The sequence below is a fragment of the Equus przewalskii genome, chromosome 5, assembly GCF_037783145.1.
Source record: "Equus przewalskii isolate Varuska chromosome 5, EquPr2, whole genome shotgun sequence".
Lineage (NCBI taxonomy): Eukaryota > Metazoa > Chordata > Mammalia > Perissodactyla > Equidae > Equus > Equus przewalskii.
In genome coordinates, this window is record NC_091835.1 from 68691389 (window position 1) to 68708870 (window position 17482).

At 49.4% G+C, this 17482-nt stretch overlaps 2 protein-coding genes across 11 annotated transcripts in view; both read left to right on the forward strand.

Annotated features, from left to right (window-relative positions):
- ASIC1 (acid sensing ion channel subunit 1) overlaps window positions 1–2140 on the forward strand; it is a 24623-nt gene extending 22483 nt beyond the window's left edge. For all 8 annotated transcript variants that reach the window (XM_070621241.1, XM_070621239.1, XM_070621240.1 and 5 more), the window contains one exon: window positions 14–2140. In XM_070621241.1, the coding sequence (XP_070477342.1) occupies window positions 14–118 (105 nt within the window). In that variant the 3' untranslated portion in view covers window positions 119–2140. The remainder of the gene's footprint in view (window positions 1–13) is intronic.
- Window positions 2140–17407, forward strand: SMARCD1 (SWI/SNF related BAF chromatin remodeling complex subunit D1). 3 transcript variants are annotated; one of them, XM_008512509.2, is made up of 14 exons: window positions 2140–3256; window positions 3861–4048; window positions 4347–4389; window positions 4484–4606; window positions 5090–5212; window positions 6272–6388; window positions 7678–7779; window positions 8071–8232; window positions 8323–8420; window positions 9665–9800; window positions 11963–12085; window positions 13201–13302; window positions 13986–14036; window positions 17270–17407. In XM_008512509.2, exons 1-14 carry the CDS (start codon window positions 3080–3082, stop codon window positions 17381–17383), a joined length of 1659 nt encoding a protein of 552 aa, XP_008510731.1. In that variant the 5' UTR covers window positions 2140–3079; the 3' UTR covers window positions 17384–17407. The 3 variants fall into 3 exon arrangements, with proteins under 3 accessions (XP_008510731.1, XP_008510752.1, XP_070477344.1); XM_008512530.2 differs by lacking the exon at window positions 17270–17407 and having other exon boundaries at window positions 13433–15111; XM_070621243.1 differs by lacking the exons at window positions 5090–5212; window positions 17270–17407 and having other exon boundaries at window positions 13433–15111.
- The last annotated feature ends 75 nt before the right edge of the window (window positions 17408–17482 follow it).

Consider the following 17482-nt stretch of genomic DNA (forward strand, 5'->3'; position numbering starts at 1 on the left):
GCCGTTCCCCCAGAACCCGTGTGAGAGTCTCCGGGGCCATCCTGCCGGGATGACGTACGCTGCCAACATCCTACCTCACCATCCGGCCCGAGGCACTTTTGAGGACTTTACCTGCTGAGCCCCGCAGGCCACTGTACCAAAGGCCTAGATGGGGAGGGCTAGGAGAGCAAGGGGGCCCCCAGCTGGCCCCCCACATCTGCCCTGGGGACTCACTCCCCCCTCCCGAGGCAGCCCCCCACTCCTGGGCAGTCCTTTCCTCTTGTCTGTGGTGAGGAAGGAGTCTTGACCATAGAGTCCTCTCCCTGCCTCTATCCCATTCTTTTTATTTTTAACAAAACTAATCTAAAAGAAAAACTAAAAAGAGAGAATGGGGCAAGTGACCTCAGGCTGCCCCTCTCTGTTCCATGCTGCCTCCGTCAGCTCCCAGCCTGAATTCTGTCCATCTGGCTGTCTGTCATCTGAGTGTCCAACTACATTCTGCTGCCACCAGTCACCAAAGCCCCCTCCCATGGGGGGGTGGAGGGAATCCTCGGGGTCTAGAACTTGGCCCCAAACTAGAGAATGTACCTTGAAGGGGAGGGCTAGTGTGGGGGGGGCTTCCCCAGCCTTAAGAGACCCTCTCAGCCCAGTGACCCCCCCCAACCCCAAGTCTCCAGGCAGGAACTAAGACCCTAGTCCCCCCTACATATACCATGTGAAGTCTCTTGGGAGGTGGGGGTGAGAGATCCCCTGAAGAAGTAGAGTTGGGGACAAGATGTGGCCCTGGTGCTGTAGGCCACATCCTGATACCTACAAGTTCACCCCCACCCCAGAGCTGCTGGAGAGAAATCCCAAGAGGCAGCCCTCCTCTACCACCCATAAAAGATCCAGCTGGTTGGCTTCCAGCTCAGGGAGAGGGGCACTGGTGCCTAACCTCACTGGTCCCTCTCCCAGGGGCCCCTGCAGAGGGCCACATCCATAAATTTTCTTATGGAACTCTCCCAAGTCCTTTTCCCCAACTTCATTTGCTTCTCTCAACAACCTCATCTGCATTTTCTATTTCTATATAATACAGACTCTATATTGCTATATCTCTGTATATACTTTCCCCTAACTCTGTCTGTCTCTACCCCATCCCCTCTTGTCTCTAAGAACCATCTTCCCACCCTTAGTTCCCCTTTCTGTGTTTCTGACCCCTCCCTGGTCTCTGAATGCCTTCGCCTGTATAAAGAGTTGGACTCTCTCCCCTGGTGTCTGTACTGTGTACACACATCCCTCTGAGAAGCACAAGGAGATGACACGCGCATTGTAACCTTCGCACTGTCTCGGTGGCGACATAAAGGAAGCTGTGAATCACAAGCTCTGCCTCTTTCTGGCCTCACCCTCTTTCCCCAACCTGGGCACCCTCTGCCCTCCCTGCAGCCTTAACATTCCCTCCCCTGCTCCACCCACCCCAATGCCCTTTGCCTGGCTGACAGTGGCCTCCCCAGGGAAGGGGTTGCTGCAGAGAAACCCCCACCCAGGGGATGGAGATCTGCTCTGTACACTAAGCCAAGGGTATCAGAGACAGAGGGAGCTGTCGATTGGTAACTCCTGCAGCTGGAGCAGTGCAGTGCTGACAGGCAGAAGCTGAGGTCCTCAGTCAGTGGCCTTTCCCTCCTTCTGGGTGCACAGCCCCCTTTCCTCACCTGACACCCAAGCCCTTTTCCTCACTTGATACCCAAGCCCACCATTTATATTTTCTGGTGAGGTACGGTTTGGTAGTGGGAGGAAAGAGACAGGCGTAGAGGGGAGGTTGCTCTTCTGTCCCTCCCTTCCTATGATAGTGAGAAACAGTGAGGTAGAGGGCCTGCCATGCCCCCTCCGCCAGGCACTCCTCCCAGGCCAGAGTCCTGCCCCTTCCCAGGCCTTCTCTGCCTAGCTGTCTCTTGGTCTCCAACCCCAGAACAGGACCTGTGGTAGGTCACCTGTGCATTGGCCTGGTGCTGGAGAGTGAGGCTATCAGATCTTTGGGAACTCTCAGTTCATAGGAGTTCCTTAGAAATCAGACCTCTCCAGAAGGAAGCAGGAGCAAGGCCAAGCAGTGTGCACGGATAGGGAACAGCAGGCAGGGCTATGAGTGACGCATGCCTCTGGTCTAATAAACTGGGTTTGAACCATCTCCTCTTCAGTGTCCTTCTTACCTGAATAGCATTTAGGCCTTCCCACTAAGTGCCTAGATCTGAGTTTGGCTTTGGGCCAAACAATCAGGGGAGGAGTGAGGCTTGAGCAGGGAGACTCTGGTCATCCTGGGATGGGACAGGCTGACCATCACACCAAGAATGGTTTGAACCACTGGGCAGGGAAAGAGGGAGTCGTCAAAGGCAACAAAGATCCCAAAGATAAGTCCTAGCACAAAGGATTCTTTGGAGAGGGGCAGAGTCAAAATTCAAAATAAATTTAAAATCCGGAAGCAGGTTATGTTAAAGTTCAGGGACGAAGTTGGGTTGAGGTTCCAGCGTGAGGTAGTTATTGAGGCACTTTATCTGTGGAATGAGTCCTGCGCTGAGCCACAAGATCTGGATTCTAGGCTTCGACTTTACTGCTAACTTGTTAGTTGACCTTTGCCAAGTCATTTACTCTCTGAGTTCACCTTTCGTGTTTGTCAAACAGAATAAACAATGCGTTCTCCTCTTCAGCCCCCCGAGCTTATAGCAGTAAGAGAAGGAAACAAAAAACAATCAAAGCGCTTTGGAAACGCACGGCGCGAAGATGAAGCAGTTACTCCATCACCCTCCTCATCAGAGCCTTGGGGCTGGGGCTGTGGTCCACTTTCCAGGTCCTTGTCTTCCTCCCGTCGCCTGGGGGCGCCCGATCACAGGGCCTCTCTATCCCCGAGGTCGTCTCGATGGTTTTCCCTCCGGGGCTGTGAAGGCGGGAGGGAGTGGTCAGTACGCCTTTTCCGCTAGTCGCCCCCCTCTAGCCCACAGTCTCGGTGCCCTGAGCCTCCCGTGCCGGCCGGCCGGCCGGGCGGACAGGCGGGCGCGCTGGGGGCGCGCGGGGGGCGGGGGGAGTTCCGGTTCCGGTTCTTTGTGCAGCTGCAGCAGCGGCTCCGGGGAAGATGGCGGCCCGGGCAGGTTTCCAGTCTGTGGCTCCGAGCGGCGGTGCCGGAGCCTCTGGAGGGGCCGGCGCGGCGGCGGCTCTGGGCCCGGGCGGGACTCCGGGGCCTCCTGTGCGAATGGGCCCGGCGCCGGGTCAAGGGCTGTACCGCTCCCCGATGCCCGGAGCGGCCTATCCGGTGAGTGGGGCGGGAGGAGGGGCGCGCGGGCCGGGGGCGGAGCCGAGCGGGGGCCTGGGAGTGACAGGGGTGGGGGAGAAGTAGGAGGGACTCCCCTGGGAGGGGTTTGAGCCCTGAGTCCGGGTAGGGGGAGGCAGTTAGCATCCCCACCTGCTTCTAGGGACATTGTTTCCGTGGGGAGTCAGGGTATAGAACCACGGGGGATGAAATCGGGCCAGGGGTGGGCATAGGAGGGCTGGAGTGCGAAAGGGTTTGGGCAGCTCCTGCCCAGAGGAACACGGAAGATGTAGTACTGTCTGGGTAAATGTGAGATTAGAAGACCTCTGCAGTGTGTCAGATAGAAAGACTGGGGAGAATTTGAGTATAATCTGATTATCTCTTAGCTTTTGGGCTATATTCTCCTGTAGAATCACAACTGGAACAGAGGAAGCTCCAGTTATTTATGTTTTAAAGAGACAGAGGGCTCGGCTCCCATTGTGCTCCACTCCACCCCCAGCCTTGTTTCATTCAAAGAACTCAGGCATCGCCCCCCCCCCCCCTTTCGCTTTCTTGGTGGGGTTAGTAGGGGAAGCCATGACATCTCTGGGTCTTCTCCCCTCTGTAGAGACCAGGTATGCTGCCAGGCAGCCGAATGACACCTCAGGGACCTTCCATGGGACCCCCTGGCTATGGGGGGAACCCTTCAGTCCGACCTGGCCTGGCCCAGTCAGGGATGGACCAGTCCCGCAAGAGACCTGCACCTCAGCAGATCCAGCAGGTCCAGCAGCAGGCGGTCCAAAATCGAAATCACAAGTAAGATGACCCCAGGGCAGAGGGAGGGAGGAATGGAGGGAAGGAGGGAGGAGAAAGAGGAGGCCTGTGAGGACACAGGTCTGGGAGTACCTGAACCCAGAGGTAGTGGTGCTGTGTCAGCAGATGGGTGCTCGTTCTTAAGAATGCCTTGTGTTGGTTGGGGGCAGGAGGGGCGTGTCTTTGATTTGAGGGAAACTTTGCAGTCCCTCCACTTTACTATAAATGGAGGTGCTGACAGCCTGTTTTCATGTTCTGGCTAGTTCCATCCCAACCTGATAACAGTATTTATTCCAAACAGTGCAAAGAAAAAGAAGATGGCTGACAAAATTCTACCTCAAAGGGTGAGTCCAGGCTGTAGGTTTTCTTGAAGGTGCGGTGAGTTTGAGAATAGAGATGGTCAGCTCTAGGTCCTAATGACATCTTTCTGTTCCTAAGATTCGTGAACTGGTACCAGAATCCCAGGCTTATATGGATCTCTTGGCTTTTGAAAGGAAACTGGACCAGACTATCATGAGGAAACGGCTAGATATCCAGGAGGCTTTGAAACGTCCCATCAAGGTAACGCAGGAGAGGACTAGGCAGAGAGCCAAAGGAGAGGACTTGGGAACCTTCAGTAGGCTCAGGATGAGAAATCAAAGGCGCAGCACAGCTCTCCTTGGCATTTAAATTACATCTCTCCCTTCCGCCTACGAACTGAGAATTACATTAGCAGCATAAGAACAGAACTGCAAAGGGGGAGGGACTTTTGCTATCTCTTGCACCAGAAATGTACCCTGTCCGTGTTTTTGCTATAACTGCTCTGCCACCTTGGGAACCTGGCACCTTGCATGACTTTGTCCATCTGACATCCCAGTGTATGCACTTGCACTCAGGCCAGTGGCCAGTACTCCTCTTCTAGATGGAATCTCCATCCACCCACCCCAGGGACTGGGTAGACAGTAAGCCAGTCTGTTAGGAGTAATTTTGGGGTTTGGGGAGACCCTTGTCTTCAACATCAAACCACTGAAGCCCCACCATCAATCCTGTTTCTGCCTTCCTCAGCAAAAACGGAAGCTGCGAATTTTCATTTCTAACACTTTCAATCCGGCTAAGTCAGATGCCGAGGATGGGGAAGGGACGGTGGCTTCCTGGGAGCTTCGGGTAGAAGGACGGCTCCTGGAGGATGTGAGTTCAAGGTCCACCGTGGTTGGCATCTAGGGTGGGAGCTGCTGGGAACAAGCAGTGTTGTTTGATTGGCAGGAAACATAACTGGTGCTCACAGCTCCTGTTGGAAACAGCAGGGAGAGGGTCACAGTGTTCCCTGCATTAAAAGACAATGGTTCTTTGTGTCTGGCTCCCACAGCTTGGCCCTCACTGTGTTATCATATCGAGTACTTTATTGTCCTGGGATTTGACTTGTTGTTTACCTTCCTCCTGATGGTGCTGGCCATTGGGATTTAGCAATATCTGCAGATTATTTAGTAAGGTTTGGTTTTTTTTTCAGTCGAGTCAGTTTGCACTTAGCATTTGAGGCCATGCTTTCCTCTCTGAGTCCTTGAGGTCCTTGATTCCCACTGGCACCTCCATCTTTCCAACTTTTGTTGGAGATATCTCACAGGTTAAGTGGGATAGATTTCTCTGACAGGGTCTTTGTTGCTTCATGTGGAACATTAGCAGACAGGTGATAGCCCCCAAACCTCCCACCCGAGAAGCTCCTTGGGGAAGCTCACCTTTCCCTCCCTTGCAGTCTCTGGCTCTCTATTTTTAGCTGTTCGCAGGCAAGCTAATTTGAATGCATTTTTGCAGGAGAACCAGGGCTCAGTGTCAGAGCCTCCTTTTCTATGTAGGTCCAGTCCATCTGCTAGTGGTGTCATTCCATCCAAATAAAGCTGTTTTTGTTCTGACTGCCTATTGCCTGTGATTCATTTCCCCTCTAGAGTCAGACTTTTCTCGGTTCAGACTCGCTTTGTTATGTGCAATGATTTGGCTTAACTTGCCTCATTTCTCTTGGGGACATGAGGTGGGTGAGTCAGTGACCCTGTACATGTTATAGTCTGCTTCTTCGGGGTTCTCTTGCTACTGCTGTGACTTGTTTAATACTCACAGATACCTACCTTGCCATCTCAGCAGACGTTTTTGAGTTTTTCCCCATTGATGTTGTGGGTTCCTTTTTTTATGAGACTTTGTCTTGGGGAATTTCTTCTGGCCTTTTCTAACAAATGACTTCTCCTCTTTGTCCTCTAGTCAGCCTTGTCCAAATATGATGCCACCAAACAAAAGAGGAAGTTCTCTTCCTTTTTTAAGTCCTTGGTGATCGAACTGGACAAAGACCTGTATGGGCCAGACAACCATCTGGTAGAAGTGAGTAGTTCTGCCTTCTAGGTGTTGACTCTATGACTGGAGGATGATGGACTTGGAAGCCAAACTTTAATGCCTAGGGAGAGAGGAGGTATATTAAATAAAGGGTTACACCAGGTGCACAGTACTACCATTGCAGTTTGCACATTGACCTCCAGGTGGCACTACCTGTGTTTAGTTCTGGTACTGTTTGAACCAAGAGCTCTTGCAGTCTGACTTGTCCCACCTTTTTAATGTAACTGTCCTGATTGCTGCCCCCACTTTCAAGGGAAATTCTAATGGAGGCCTCTTATACATGCCAGGCCATCTGTGCATCTTGCTGATTAATAATGGTGAGCCGTAGTAATCCACACACCATTCGCATTTTTTCCTGCTAGGTGCTGTCATGAAGGGGGTTAACTAGTAGGGTTCTAGTCCTTGCCAAGCTTACCTTTATAGATCTGGGACTTCCTTCTGGTCCCTGCTCTGTTTAGATTCACATGCCAAATCATCAGAAATCATTTATTATAGTGCCTGATTACACAGTGGTCTGTGGGTCATGTTAGCGATAGTGTTCCTCGGGATGCAGTCAAAACCGCAGTGAGACAGTCCCACGCTCCAAGTGAACTTAACTTGCTCCTTTCTTTGCCAGTGTAGCCGCAGCCCCTTAACCTCAACCACTAAGAGACATGGGAAGGTCTTTACCATCTAATAAGGGACGTAAGTCATAGAATCAATAGAAATTTGTAAATGTGTTTACCTTACCTTTATAGCAGTAGAGCATAGTGACTAAGAACGTGGACTGTAGAATCAGACGCACCAGAGCTCAAATCGCAGCTTTGCCACTTATTGGCTATTTGACCGTGGACAAGCTACTTCACTCTTCTAAGCATTAGTTTTCTCATCTCTAAAATAGGCATAATCATGCCTATCTTGTATGGATGTTGTGGGAATTAAATGAGATAATCCAAGTAAATGTCTTAGAATACTCTCACACATAGTAAGTGCTCAGTAAGTGATAGCTACGTTATTTTACTGTGCAAGTATGTATTGTCCATTTGTGGATAAAATTATCACTGAAAATTCAGGCTAATTTAAATGCGACCCTGAATAGTCAAAATTAAAAGGTTAATCTACGTATACACAGACAGTAATCCCAAAGCCATACGCAGTTTTTAAAAATGTCTCATGCTATTGCTCTTCTCCAATAGCCTCAGTAATCAAAGTTGAATATTCAGTCATTACAGAAGCTCTTCCCTCCCACCCCAGCTCTTCCTCTGGGAGAGCACCCCCTGACATCTTCCTCTCTGTAGTGGCACAGGACCGCCACTACCCAGGAGACGGATGGCTTCCAGGTGAAGCGGCCAGGAGACGTGAATGTACGGTGTACTGTCCTGCTGATGCTGGATTACCAGGTATTGTGTGGTGATGAGAGGGGGGTCCTGCTTTCACAGTTACATCCCATCAGCAGTCTGACATTTAAAGGTTTAAGTCTAGTTGTGGATACTTTGCCACCAGAATGTAAGCTCCCTAAATATAAGATATGGTCTTAGTCATCTCTAAGTTCCTCCTAGTGTTTATCTGCCCCAAGAAAGCACTACATTAATGCTTGTTGAATGCCTTGAATGTATGCCATGCTATGCACCCCAAAATGCATTTAGCCCCAGCTCACTACCTTCATCTCTGTATTCTTTGGTTATCTGCAGCCCCCCCAGTTTAAATTAGACCCTCGCCTGGCTCGGCTCCTGGGCATCCACACCCAGACCCGTCCAGTGATCATCCAAGCACTGTGGCAATACATTAAGACGCATAAGCTCCAGGACCCTCATGAGCGGGAGTTTGTCATCTGTGACAAGTACCTCCAGCAGGTGAGAAAAGGACCCATTCTTTTGCTAGCATCTGTGGAGCACCAGTGCTCAAAATGCCAACTTCTTAGCTGCTTCTACTCTTTCCCTCAGATCTTTGAGTCTCAGCGTATGAAGTTTTCAGAGATCCCTCAACGCCTCCACGCCTTGCTTATGCCACCAGAGCCCATCATCATTAACCATGTCATCAGGTAAGCATGTATATGGGAGGCGGCATGCTGGAGCTGGCTTGTACCTGCTTGCACATGCCAGTTGTCAAATTTTCAGGAATTTTGCAAGCGGGTTAAACAAAGCCGTTGTTTAAAATTAAATATATAAACTTAAAATTAAATATGTTATATTAAAAATGAGGGCAATATATAACTCAAAAACTTATAATTTCCTTATTATTTTATGATATCTTAGGAGTTACTTGTGTTTTTGAGATTATTTATGTCTATTGTGTCTGTATCGTGGAAATACTATGTAATGATGTGTTACTGCACATCTCTTCCCAGCTCCTTTATCCGTGATGTAGTGTTGGCAGCTTGAAATCAACCATTTTGGGAATATTTAAACCACAGAAATTGACAAATGCTACAAATCAGGGCCTTTTTTTTTCATTTCTTTTGGAAAATCAGTTGTTACACGTTTACCAGCTCATCACTGATGGGTGACCATCTCTTCTCCGGATGGTGGGATATTCCAATCAGAGACTCGCACTGCCTTATCTCCATCTGCGTTTTTCTTCAGAAGATGGTTGAACAGGGCATCTCTAGGCAGATGTGGAGCGAAGGAAGGCACTTCCTCCTCAAAGCAGCATGTCCCTGTGGTCAGATGTAGTCTCTGCCTTCTTTCCCTTACTCCATATTAATTCCAATAAAGGCCTTCCTTTCTTTAGACCCTGAACCATCACTCAGCCAGTAGTAATTCCTACAACCTCTATACTGGGTCAGTAGAAGCTAGTTTGTCCTGTATTCCTGTGCTTAAAGTTAGGCCACTTTTTATTTTATTTTGTATGGTTTGTGTTTTGTTTGAATTTATTTTCAGGGTTAATTTTAGTTTAACAGGCAGAAAGGTACACAAGATGCTGAAAGTATCTTTCCTTAGGGGAGGGAGAAACTGTTCACTGGATATCTTTTGTACTATTTGATTTTTTACTGAATCCAATTTTAATAGAATCCAATTGACTTTTTTTAAAAATCAACTTTATTGAGGTTCATATACTATAGGTCACACCTATTTAAAATATAGTTTGATGAGTTTTAGCAAATGTATACACCATGTAGCTACCACTGCAAGGAAGGTAGAGCACATTTCTGTCACACCCACAACTTCTCTTGTGCCCTTTTGCAGTCAACCCCTTTTCCTTCATTCTTGGGCCATCTTTTTGATGCTGTGTAATTAGGTCTTGGGGTACAAGCCCTTTACCAGGCCCCTTTGGTTTCCTCCCCAGTGTTGACCCGAATGATCAGAAAAAGACGGCTTGTTATGACATTGATGTGGAAGTGGATGATACCTTGAAGACCCAGATGAATTCTTTCCTCTTGTCTACTGCCAGCCAGCAGGAGATTGCTACTCTAGACAACAAGGTAGGGGCCTCTGCTCCAGGTAGTTCGGGTGCCACAAGCGCTGTATCACAGCTTCTAGGCTGCCTTTTGATTTTTGGTATTCATTCAAAATGTAGTGACACCCATTATATGCCAGGCACTCCTTGGTGCTGGCTGGAGCCAGACACACGAATTCGGATTCTGCCTATACCTTTCAATAGTTTTAAGTCTCACTTTCTGGTCTGTGAAATAAAGACCATAATACTTATTTTTAGAAGGTTGTTATCCAGGATTAAACGAGACGATGTATGTAAAGACACAACGTTGTATCTGGCACATAACAATAAACAGTAGCTTCTGCTGTTGTTACTATCATTATTATCATTGACATTATTAGACATAGTCCAAGCAAGTAAAGTCAGAAGTGCTCTGGGAACACAAAGGAGAACAGGGAGGCTTTCCTGGAAGAGTTGATGCCCCAACTAAATCTTGAAGGACAAAGTGGGAGCTAACAAAAGGGGAGAAAGGATAGTGGTGCTTAGGGGCATGGGAGGCAGAGGACATTCTAGAAAGAGAGAACAGGGTATGTAAAGATCCAGAGATAAGAGAGAGAGCCTGGTATGTTCAAGTTGCCCAGGCCATTTAGTGTGCTAGATACAGCTCAGCGTGCCAGGGATGGGAAGTTTGGAGAAAGGAAACTGGATAGGGAAGCAGGAGCCTAATGAAGAAGAAGCTTTGATACAGGGAAAACTGTTTGTACTTTGTCCTGAAGACTGGAGGGACTGATGCTATTTAGATTTAGAATGATCACTGGCAGGAAGGTAGAGAGGTAGTTGGTAGTTGTAACAGGGGCAGGTCTAGAGTAGAGGCAGGAAGCCCAATTAGGAGGCCGGTGCAGTAATGCATATGAGATATGTCGAGGGCCTAAACCTCTGGTACTGACAGTGAGGATGGAAATGAGCAGACAGATTTGAGAGGTGTCAGAGTAGAACTGAGGGATTCGGACACTTTGGAGGGGGATGGTGGGGTGCGCATGAGGGAGAAGGAAGCATTATAGTGACTCCCAGGATTTTCGCTTGGGTGCACAGTAGTATTCATTCAGATTGAGAACAGGAGAAGCAAGTGTTGAGAGAAAGGTAGTGAATTTAGCTTTGGAGAGTTTAAGGTACCTTGAGATGTCAAGCAGTTAGATTGGTTGGAGTTTAGAAAATGGATTCTGGTCTTCAGACTGGGGACTCATTACCCTGTCACTGGTAATAGAAGACATACAAGTAGATGAAATTGCTGTAAAGAGTATAGAGGGCTGGCCCAGTGGCCCAGCAGTTAAGTGCGCACATTCTGCTTCAGCAGCCCAAAGTTCGCGGGTTCAGATCCCGGGTGCAGACATGGCACCACTCATCAAGCCATGCTGTGGCAGGTGTCCCACATATAAAGTAGAGGAAGATGGGCATGGATGTTAGCTGAGGGCTACTCTTCCTCAGCAAAAAGAGGAGGATTGGCAGCGGTTAGCTCAGGGCTAATCCTCCTCAAAAAAAAAAAGAAAAAGAGTATGGAAAGGGGTCCAGCCCCATGGCAGAGTGGTTAAGTTCGCACACTCTGCTTTGGTGGCCCAGGGTTTCGCCGGTTTGGATCCTGGGCGTGGATGTGACACCGCTCATCAGGCCATGCTGAGGCGGCGTCCCACATGCCACAACTAGAAGGACCCACAACTAAAATATACAACTATGTACTGGGGGGATTTGGGATGAAAAAGCAGAAAAAAAAAGATTGGCAACAGTTGTTAGCTCAAGTGCCAATCTTAAAAAAAAAAAAGAGTATGGAGAATAAGAGGGCAGAGAACAAAAGCTATGGACCACAGCTTTTGAGACAGAGAGGCTTCTATACCACTTCTTTTTTATCTGAGAGTGTTTTTGGACCCATTTGTGCTGTGGATTAAGTATTCACCTTGTAGCTTCATCCATAGTGGATACTGTGGAGACTAGAAGGACAACTTCTCTCACGTGGGGTATATAGAGACACAGTGCAAATTACCTGCTGAAAGAGTGCTGGGTGCCGGAGCTGCTGGGGCTCTGGGCAGAAGCGCTATTTCTAAGTGGCACTCTACCTAGGTTTGGGGTGGCCAGTGGAGATGTCAGACACTGTCTGCCATTTTACTTTGCGTTTTCCCAGTTTGAAAATGTTATGAGCTTCCTTCCTCCTTTCAGATCCATGAGACAATAGAAACTATCAATCAACTGAAGACCCAGCGGGAATTCATGCTGAGCTTTGCCAGAGACCCTCAGGGTTTCATCAACGACTGGCTTCAGTCCCAGTGCCGGGACCTCAAGGTAAAGAACCTAGGAGAGGCGCAAAGGGACTTAGGTCAGGGAGGCACACATTTGCTTTCTCTCTGTAGCATCTGATAGAAGAGCCAGAGGGGGAAGTGAGGGACCAGATCTCCTTTAGTGTGTTCCAGGGTCCATTCTACAATAAAGTAGGGAAATGGAGTTGGAACCATCAGGTGTTTATCTGGTACCTACTCTGTGCTATCACTCTGCACCATATCGTAGGGGATGCAGAGTGGAAAATTTGATCTCTGCTTTCAAAGCAGCATGCACTCTGTTTGGAGAAACTAGGCTAATATGGTTTAGAAAGTAGTAAATCCTGTAAGACATTATTGGAACTCATGAGTACCAATAAGATAATTCAGAGAATGGAGATCAATGAGGCTAGGATAGCTGGGAAGGGCTCCGTGGAGAATTTGGGATTTGAGGTATTTCCCAGAGGGAGCACCATGGGATCAAGCAAGAAGGGAGGAATGGGCACAGAGTGTGTGAAACGTGCCCTCAGTTCTTGCCTATCCTGTGGTGACTGTGATTACAATTATAGAGGCTGAGCAGAGGGGCAGGGAACGGGGTGCCAGCAAGTGTCCCTGAAGAAGGCAGTGGCTTGTTGGTAGCTGGGCGTGACTTGGCGTTTGTGTTGGTGGTTTGCCAAGTGCCGCACGCTGGCTGGCTTCACTACAGCAGCTCATCAGCTCACGGTTCTGGAGGCTGGAAGTCGGAAGTCGAGGTGTCAGCAGGCGTTGTTCCTTCTGAGGGCTGTGAGGGAGACTGTTCCAGGCCTTTCTCCCAGCTTGCCGCACCCTCAGGCATTTCTTTGTTTGCAGATGGTATTCTCCATGTGTCTTCACTTCGTCTCCCTCTGTGCACGTCTGTCCCTGTGTCCAAGTTTCCCCTTTTTCTAAGGACAGCAGTCATATTGGATTAGGCCCACCCTAATGACCTTATCTTACCTTGATCATCTGGCAAAGACCCTGTTTCCAAATAAGGCCACATTCACAGGTGCTGGGGAGTTAGGATTTTGACATCTTTTAGAGGGATGCACTTCAGTCCATAACATAACAGATGTGAAGGAAAGAAACAGTCTATTCTCCTCTGTCTTCCCATGCCGTCTCCCTCAGACCATGACCGACGTGGTGGGTAACCCAGAGGAAGAGCGCCGAGCTGAATTCTACTTCCAGCCTTGGGCTCAGGAGGCCGTGTGCCGATACTTCTACTCCAAGGTAGACGCCTGGGTTCACAGGGGAGACTAACAAAAGGCAATGGGTCTGCACCGCTGACGGGGGTCACTGGTTTTAGGTACCAACTTCTGGCTTGTCTCAACTTCCACTCCCTCCACTGTTTTCTCCCTAGGTGCAGCAGAGACGACAAGAATTAGAGCAAGCCCTGGGAATCCGAAATACATAGGGCCTCTCCCACAGCCCTCATGTGGCTGCGCCGATTCTTTATTTGGGCCCTGTGCTGCCTGCCTCATAGCACCTGCCTTGGTCTTGCTTGGGGCCTTCCAGGGGATGCTGTTGGTTCAAGGACAACACCAGAATGAAGAGGGTCTCATGTTTCTGTCTCACAAGACACCTATTACCCTCTTCTCCACCCCATCCCTTCCTACCCCCAGCTTCCCTTTGCCCCACAAAGTTCCCATGTGCCTCTACCCTCCCCTGGTCTACATAGGACCTCTAGATAGTATTAGAGAGAGAACCTGTAGTGGTAATCAGTGCATTGACTGGACTGGGCCTAAGGCCAGGTGGTCTTCAAGGGGACTGGCTGCCCTGATCCTGCCCTTCGGAGACCCAGGAGTTGGGAGCTTTAGCCCTTTCTCCGAGACTCAGGCCTAGGGGCACTCTATAAGCTAGTTGACCTTGGCTCTCCTGAGAACAGAATCCAATTTCCTTCCTTCCCTCCACAGGTTTGGAGCAAACTCTCCGTTCACTTGTTGCCCTCTAGCACTGAGCCCCAGGTCAGTCCGCAGCCCTCTGGATGGGCCTGCTGTCTCAGTACTTCTCTTACTCCCTCATAGGGGGTCCACATCAGTATTGGAGTTTGTTCTTTGTTGCTCCCTCCCAGCACACTCCCTGTAGCTGCTCTTTTTGGGATTCCTTCTTTGTCCTAACCCAGGGCGTTTGGGTGGGGGAATCTTGCCTTTCCCTGTCAGAGCCCCAGGGATCTAACCTGGGGTACTGTCATTGCCAGCAGAGGCTGTTCCTTCCTGCTGTTGCTTGGAGGTATGACTCATTCATTCGCTCCACCCTGCCTGCCCCATCCCTTTATGGAGAAACAGGCCTGAAATCAAACGGGTAAAAGCCCTGGGCCATCCCTGTCTTCCTACCCCTGTCTGCCCAGTTGACACCCACTGGTGACTTCTAGGGCACTGAGGAGTGAAAGCGCCTAGGGCTGGAGAAGAGCTCTGAGTGGGTTTGTGACTCTGCCTCTCCCTGCCTCACAGGATCGTGACTCCCCAGCCCCTGCCCTTAAAGCTTCAGACCCCTCAGGTAGCAGCAGGACCTTGTGATCTTGGCCCCTTGGAACTGAGATGGTTTTGCATCTTTCCAGGAGAGCCTCAGATTCTCCTTCCAGGTTGTATCACCCCGAGTTAGCTTATCCCAGGCTCGCAGACAACACAGCAGGGTGGGAGACAGCTGGGCACAGAGGGGGAATTCCGTTCAGCATGGGCACTAAACCCACAGAACTGACAAAGCCCCTGCTTCCCCACCCCCTCCTCAGGCTCCTGCGAGCACATCCCCCAACTCCATGTCCCTGTGTGTTCCGCAGTGGGAACAGCAGAATTTCTCCCCATCTTCTCCTTCCTGCCATTATCCCACCCCTCCCTTGAAAGGTTCTCCCCACAGTGACACTGGACAACCTCTGTCCTTGGGGCTGGAACCATGAGAAGGAAGCTCAGCACTCCTATACAGTGTCCCTGTTGAAGATAACTGTTTTTATTAACTGAATTATGTTTTTTTTCATGGACCAAGATTTTTTTTGTACCGTCCCCTTATCGATGTCACCCAGTTTTAATAAAAGAATCTTCCAAAGGATGGGTCACCCTACCTACTAAGAGCTCTTCCCTGAGCTCTTTCTCTTCCAGTACCACTAGACGTGCTCGTGGTGTTTGCTTATTTTACTTGACAAGTATTTATTGAGTATCTGCTGTGTGCCAGCTGTGGTGCTAGGCACAGGGGATGTGGAAAATGAGGTTCCTACCCTGTGGGCCTCAGGTTCTTACCTTAGAGGTTGCTCTGTCAGCCCCGGGGGTCCAAGCAGGCCAGGTGCTGGTTGAGATTATTGGGCTTCATCAGTAGATGTTGGAGTTCTGCCCCCAGTTCCCTTTAGTAAGGTACTAACAAGACAGTGGCACTACCGTCTTCTCCCTTCTCCTGAGCTTGAGTGCGTTGTCCTTGGGTGCCTGTCCTCCCTTAGGCTTACGAACCTGAGCGTCCTATAGAGTTCTACTTCTCAGGGCTCCTATTTAGACACAGGCCAGGGCCTGCACAGCTAAAGACATTGGTGTCCCCTGTGGCTGCCATTCTTTAAGCTCCCACTTTCATGGCTCTGATTAAGATTTCAGTTTCTCTTTTTTGAGGAAGATTAGCCCTGAGCTAACTACTGCCAATCCTCCTCTTTTTGTTGAGGAAGACTGGCCCTGAGCTAACATCTGTGCCCATCTTCCTCTACTTTATATGTGGGACGCCTACCACAGCATGGCTTTTGCCAAGTGGTGCCATGTCCGCACCCAGGATCCGAACCGGCGAACCCCAGGCCACTGAGAAGAAGAACATGTGAACTTAACTGCTGTGCCACTGGGCTGGCTCCAAGATTTCAGTTCTTAAGGTCACCATGCAAGTGCTGTGTTGTCATTCTCATACTGTAGACAACCAAGCCCTCATTGGCAGAGCTGAGAAGACTGCTCAGGATTGATAGTCCTGTTAGCACAAGCATGAAATTCTGCTGCAGTTCTCATCAGAATGTGCCTGCGTCCCCACCTGGTGGATCATTACTTTCCTCGTTTGTGCCGTTATGTAGCTTGCTTCTACCCAAGAAGGAGTTTTAGAACATAGGATGAGTGCAGCCACATTCCAAAGTTGTAGCTAAAAAATTACCCTTTCCTTCCATGGATGGGAATACTCAAGTCTAGCCCCTATGTAATCACACTCACCAAGGATACAACCAATGTTCCCAATCTGGAACTTGGGGTTTTATCAGACTTGAGTAGGGAAAGCAGAGAAGAGTGTGTGTGGGTGATAACTTGGAGTGGAAAAAATTGATGTCAAGGACATTGAAATGGCATCTGTTTTTACCCAGGCTAATTACATGTGTAATGAATGGCTGATGAACCATTATTAATTTCAAGCAAATAATCTGCAGTTTGCTCTTGGGAAAAGAGCTCTAGTGGTACAGATAACTTCCTGTGACGAGCCAAATTTGAATCTCTGCACACTTTTTATTCCTATATAAATGAACAAATTCTTTGTCTCCACACTAAAAGTGTTTGTAGGGGCAAAGTGAGAAATGGAAGCATTTAGGCAAAAACAAGGGAGTTATTTTATGCATGAACATCTATTCTTTGGGGGTCCTATCATATGTGCCAGGGACAGAAGAATTCTTTTTCTTCCAACACCCATAATCAGTGCTCCCAGCTGGCAGCCTGGTGCTGGTGTCTTTGTCTCCGTGTCAGTGCAGTCACAGTGATCTGTGGGAGGCTGGCTCTTAGTAAGCACAACTTTGTTCCTAAGGGAAACAATCAACCGCCGATTTTGTGTATGTTCCCCTATGGAACGCCCTCGTGATGGGCAGACAATATGGTGGGCTTTTCCTGGGCAGTTCCTAGAACTTAGGAAACCGTTTCTTCCAAGTCGTGACCTTATGCCCACTTACCCTGCCCCAGTGGTTGTGCTCAGACCTCTCGCCAGCCAGCAGTGGCCCAGGGGGATGGAAACACCCACTAAGCAGTGTGCCAAGCCAGGAGGTCAGCATGTGAGCACACAGCAGTGTCTGCCCTCTAGGCCAAGGTGCACAGACAGCTGGAGTTTTGGGGGCCTTTGCCCCACTCTCCAAATCAGCCTAGAAACCAGAGCTCCTCCTCTTAGTGAAACAGATGGCTGTGGGCAATTAGAGCCCTGAACTGCTCAGTGTGTTCCTTCCGTTCTCCCCCTCCCCCCAAAAATCACACATCCCACTTGCTCTCAATTACAGGATCTGAGACCACAAAGCTCCACAGAGGTCACAGCTGCTGCAGGTCCTGCATCCCTTCCTCTTTCTGGCTTCTGCAAACTCGCCACTAACCTGAGGGAGCCCCTAGTGTGGTAGCTTGGAAACCCAAGGAAGAACTGAAGGGAGCTCAAAGCCTCTCAAAGACAGCGAACACGCGGCTGCCTTCTTTTCTGGCCTGTCCTCTTCTGTAAGCCC

Excerpts from the sequence above, each read along its gene's own strand:
- SMARCD1 (XM_008512509.2), top strand. The coding sequence starts at position 3,080 with ATGGCGGCCCGGGCAGGTTTCCAGTCTGTGGCTCCGAGCGGCGGTGCC. Across the intron at positions 4,607-5,089 it reads CTTTGAAACGTCCCATCAAG|CAAAAACGGAAGCTGCGAAT; the intron begins GTAACGCAGGAG and ends TGCCTTCCTCAG. Across the intron at positions 6,389-7,677 it reads CAGACAACCATCTGGTAGAA|TGGCACAGGACCGCCACTAC; the intron begins GTGAGTAGTTCT and ends TCCTCTCTGTAG.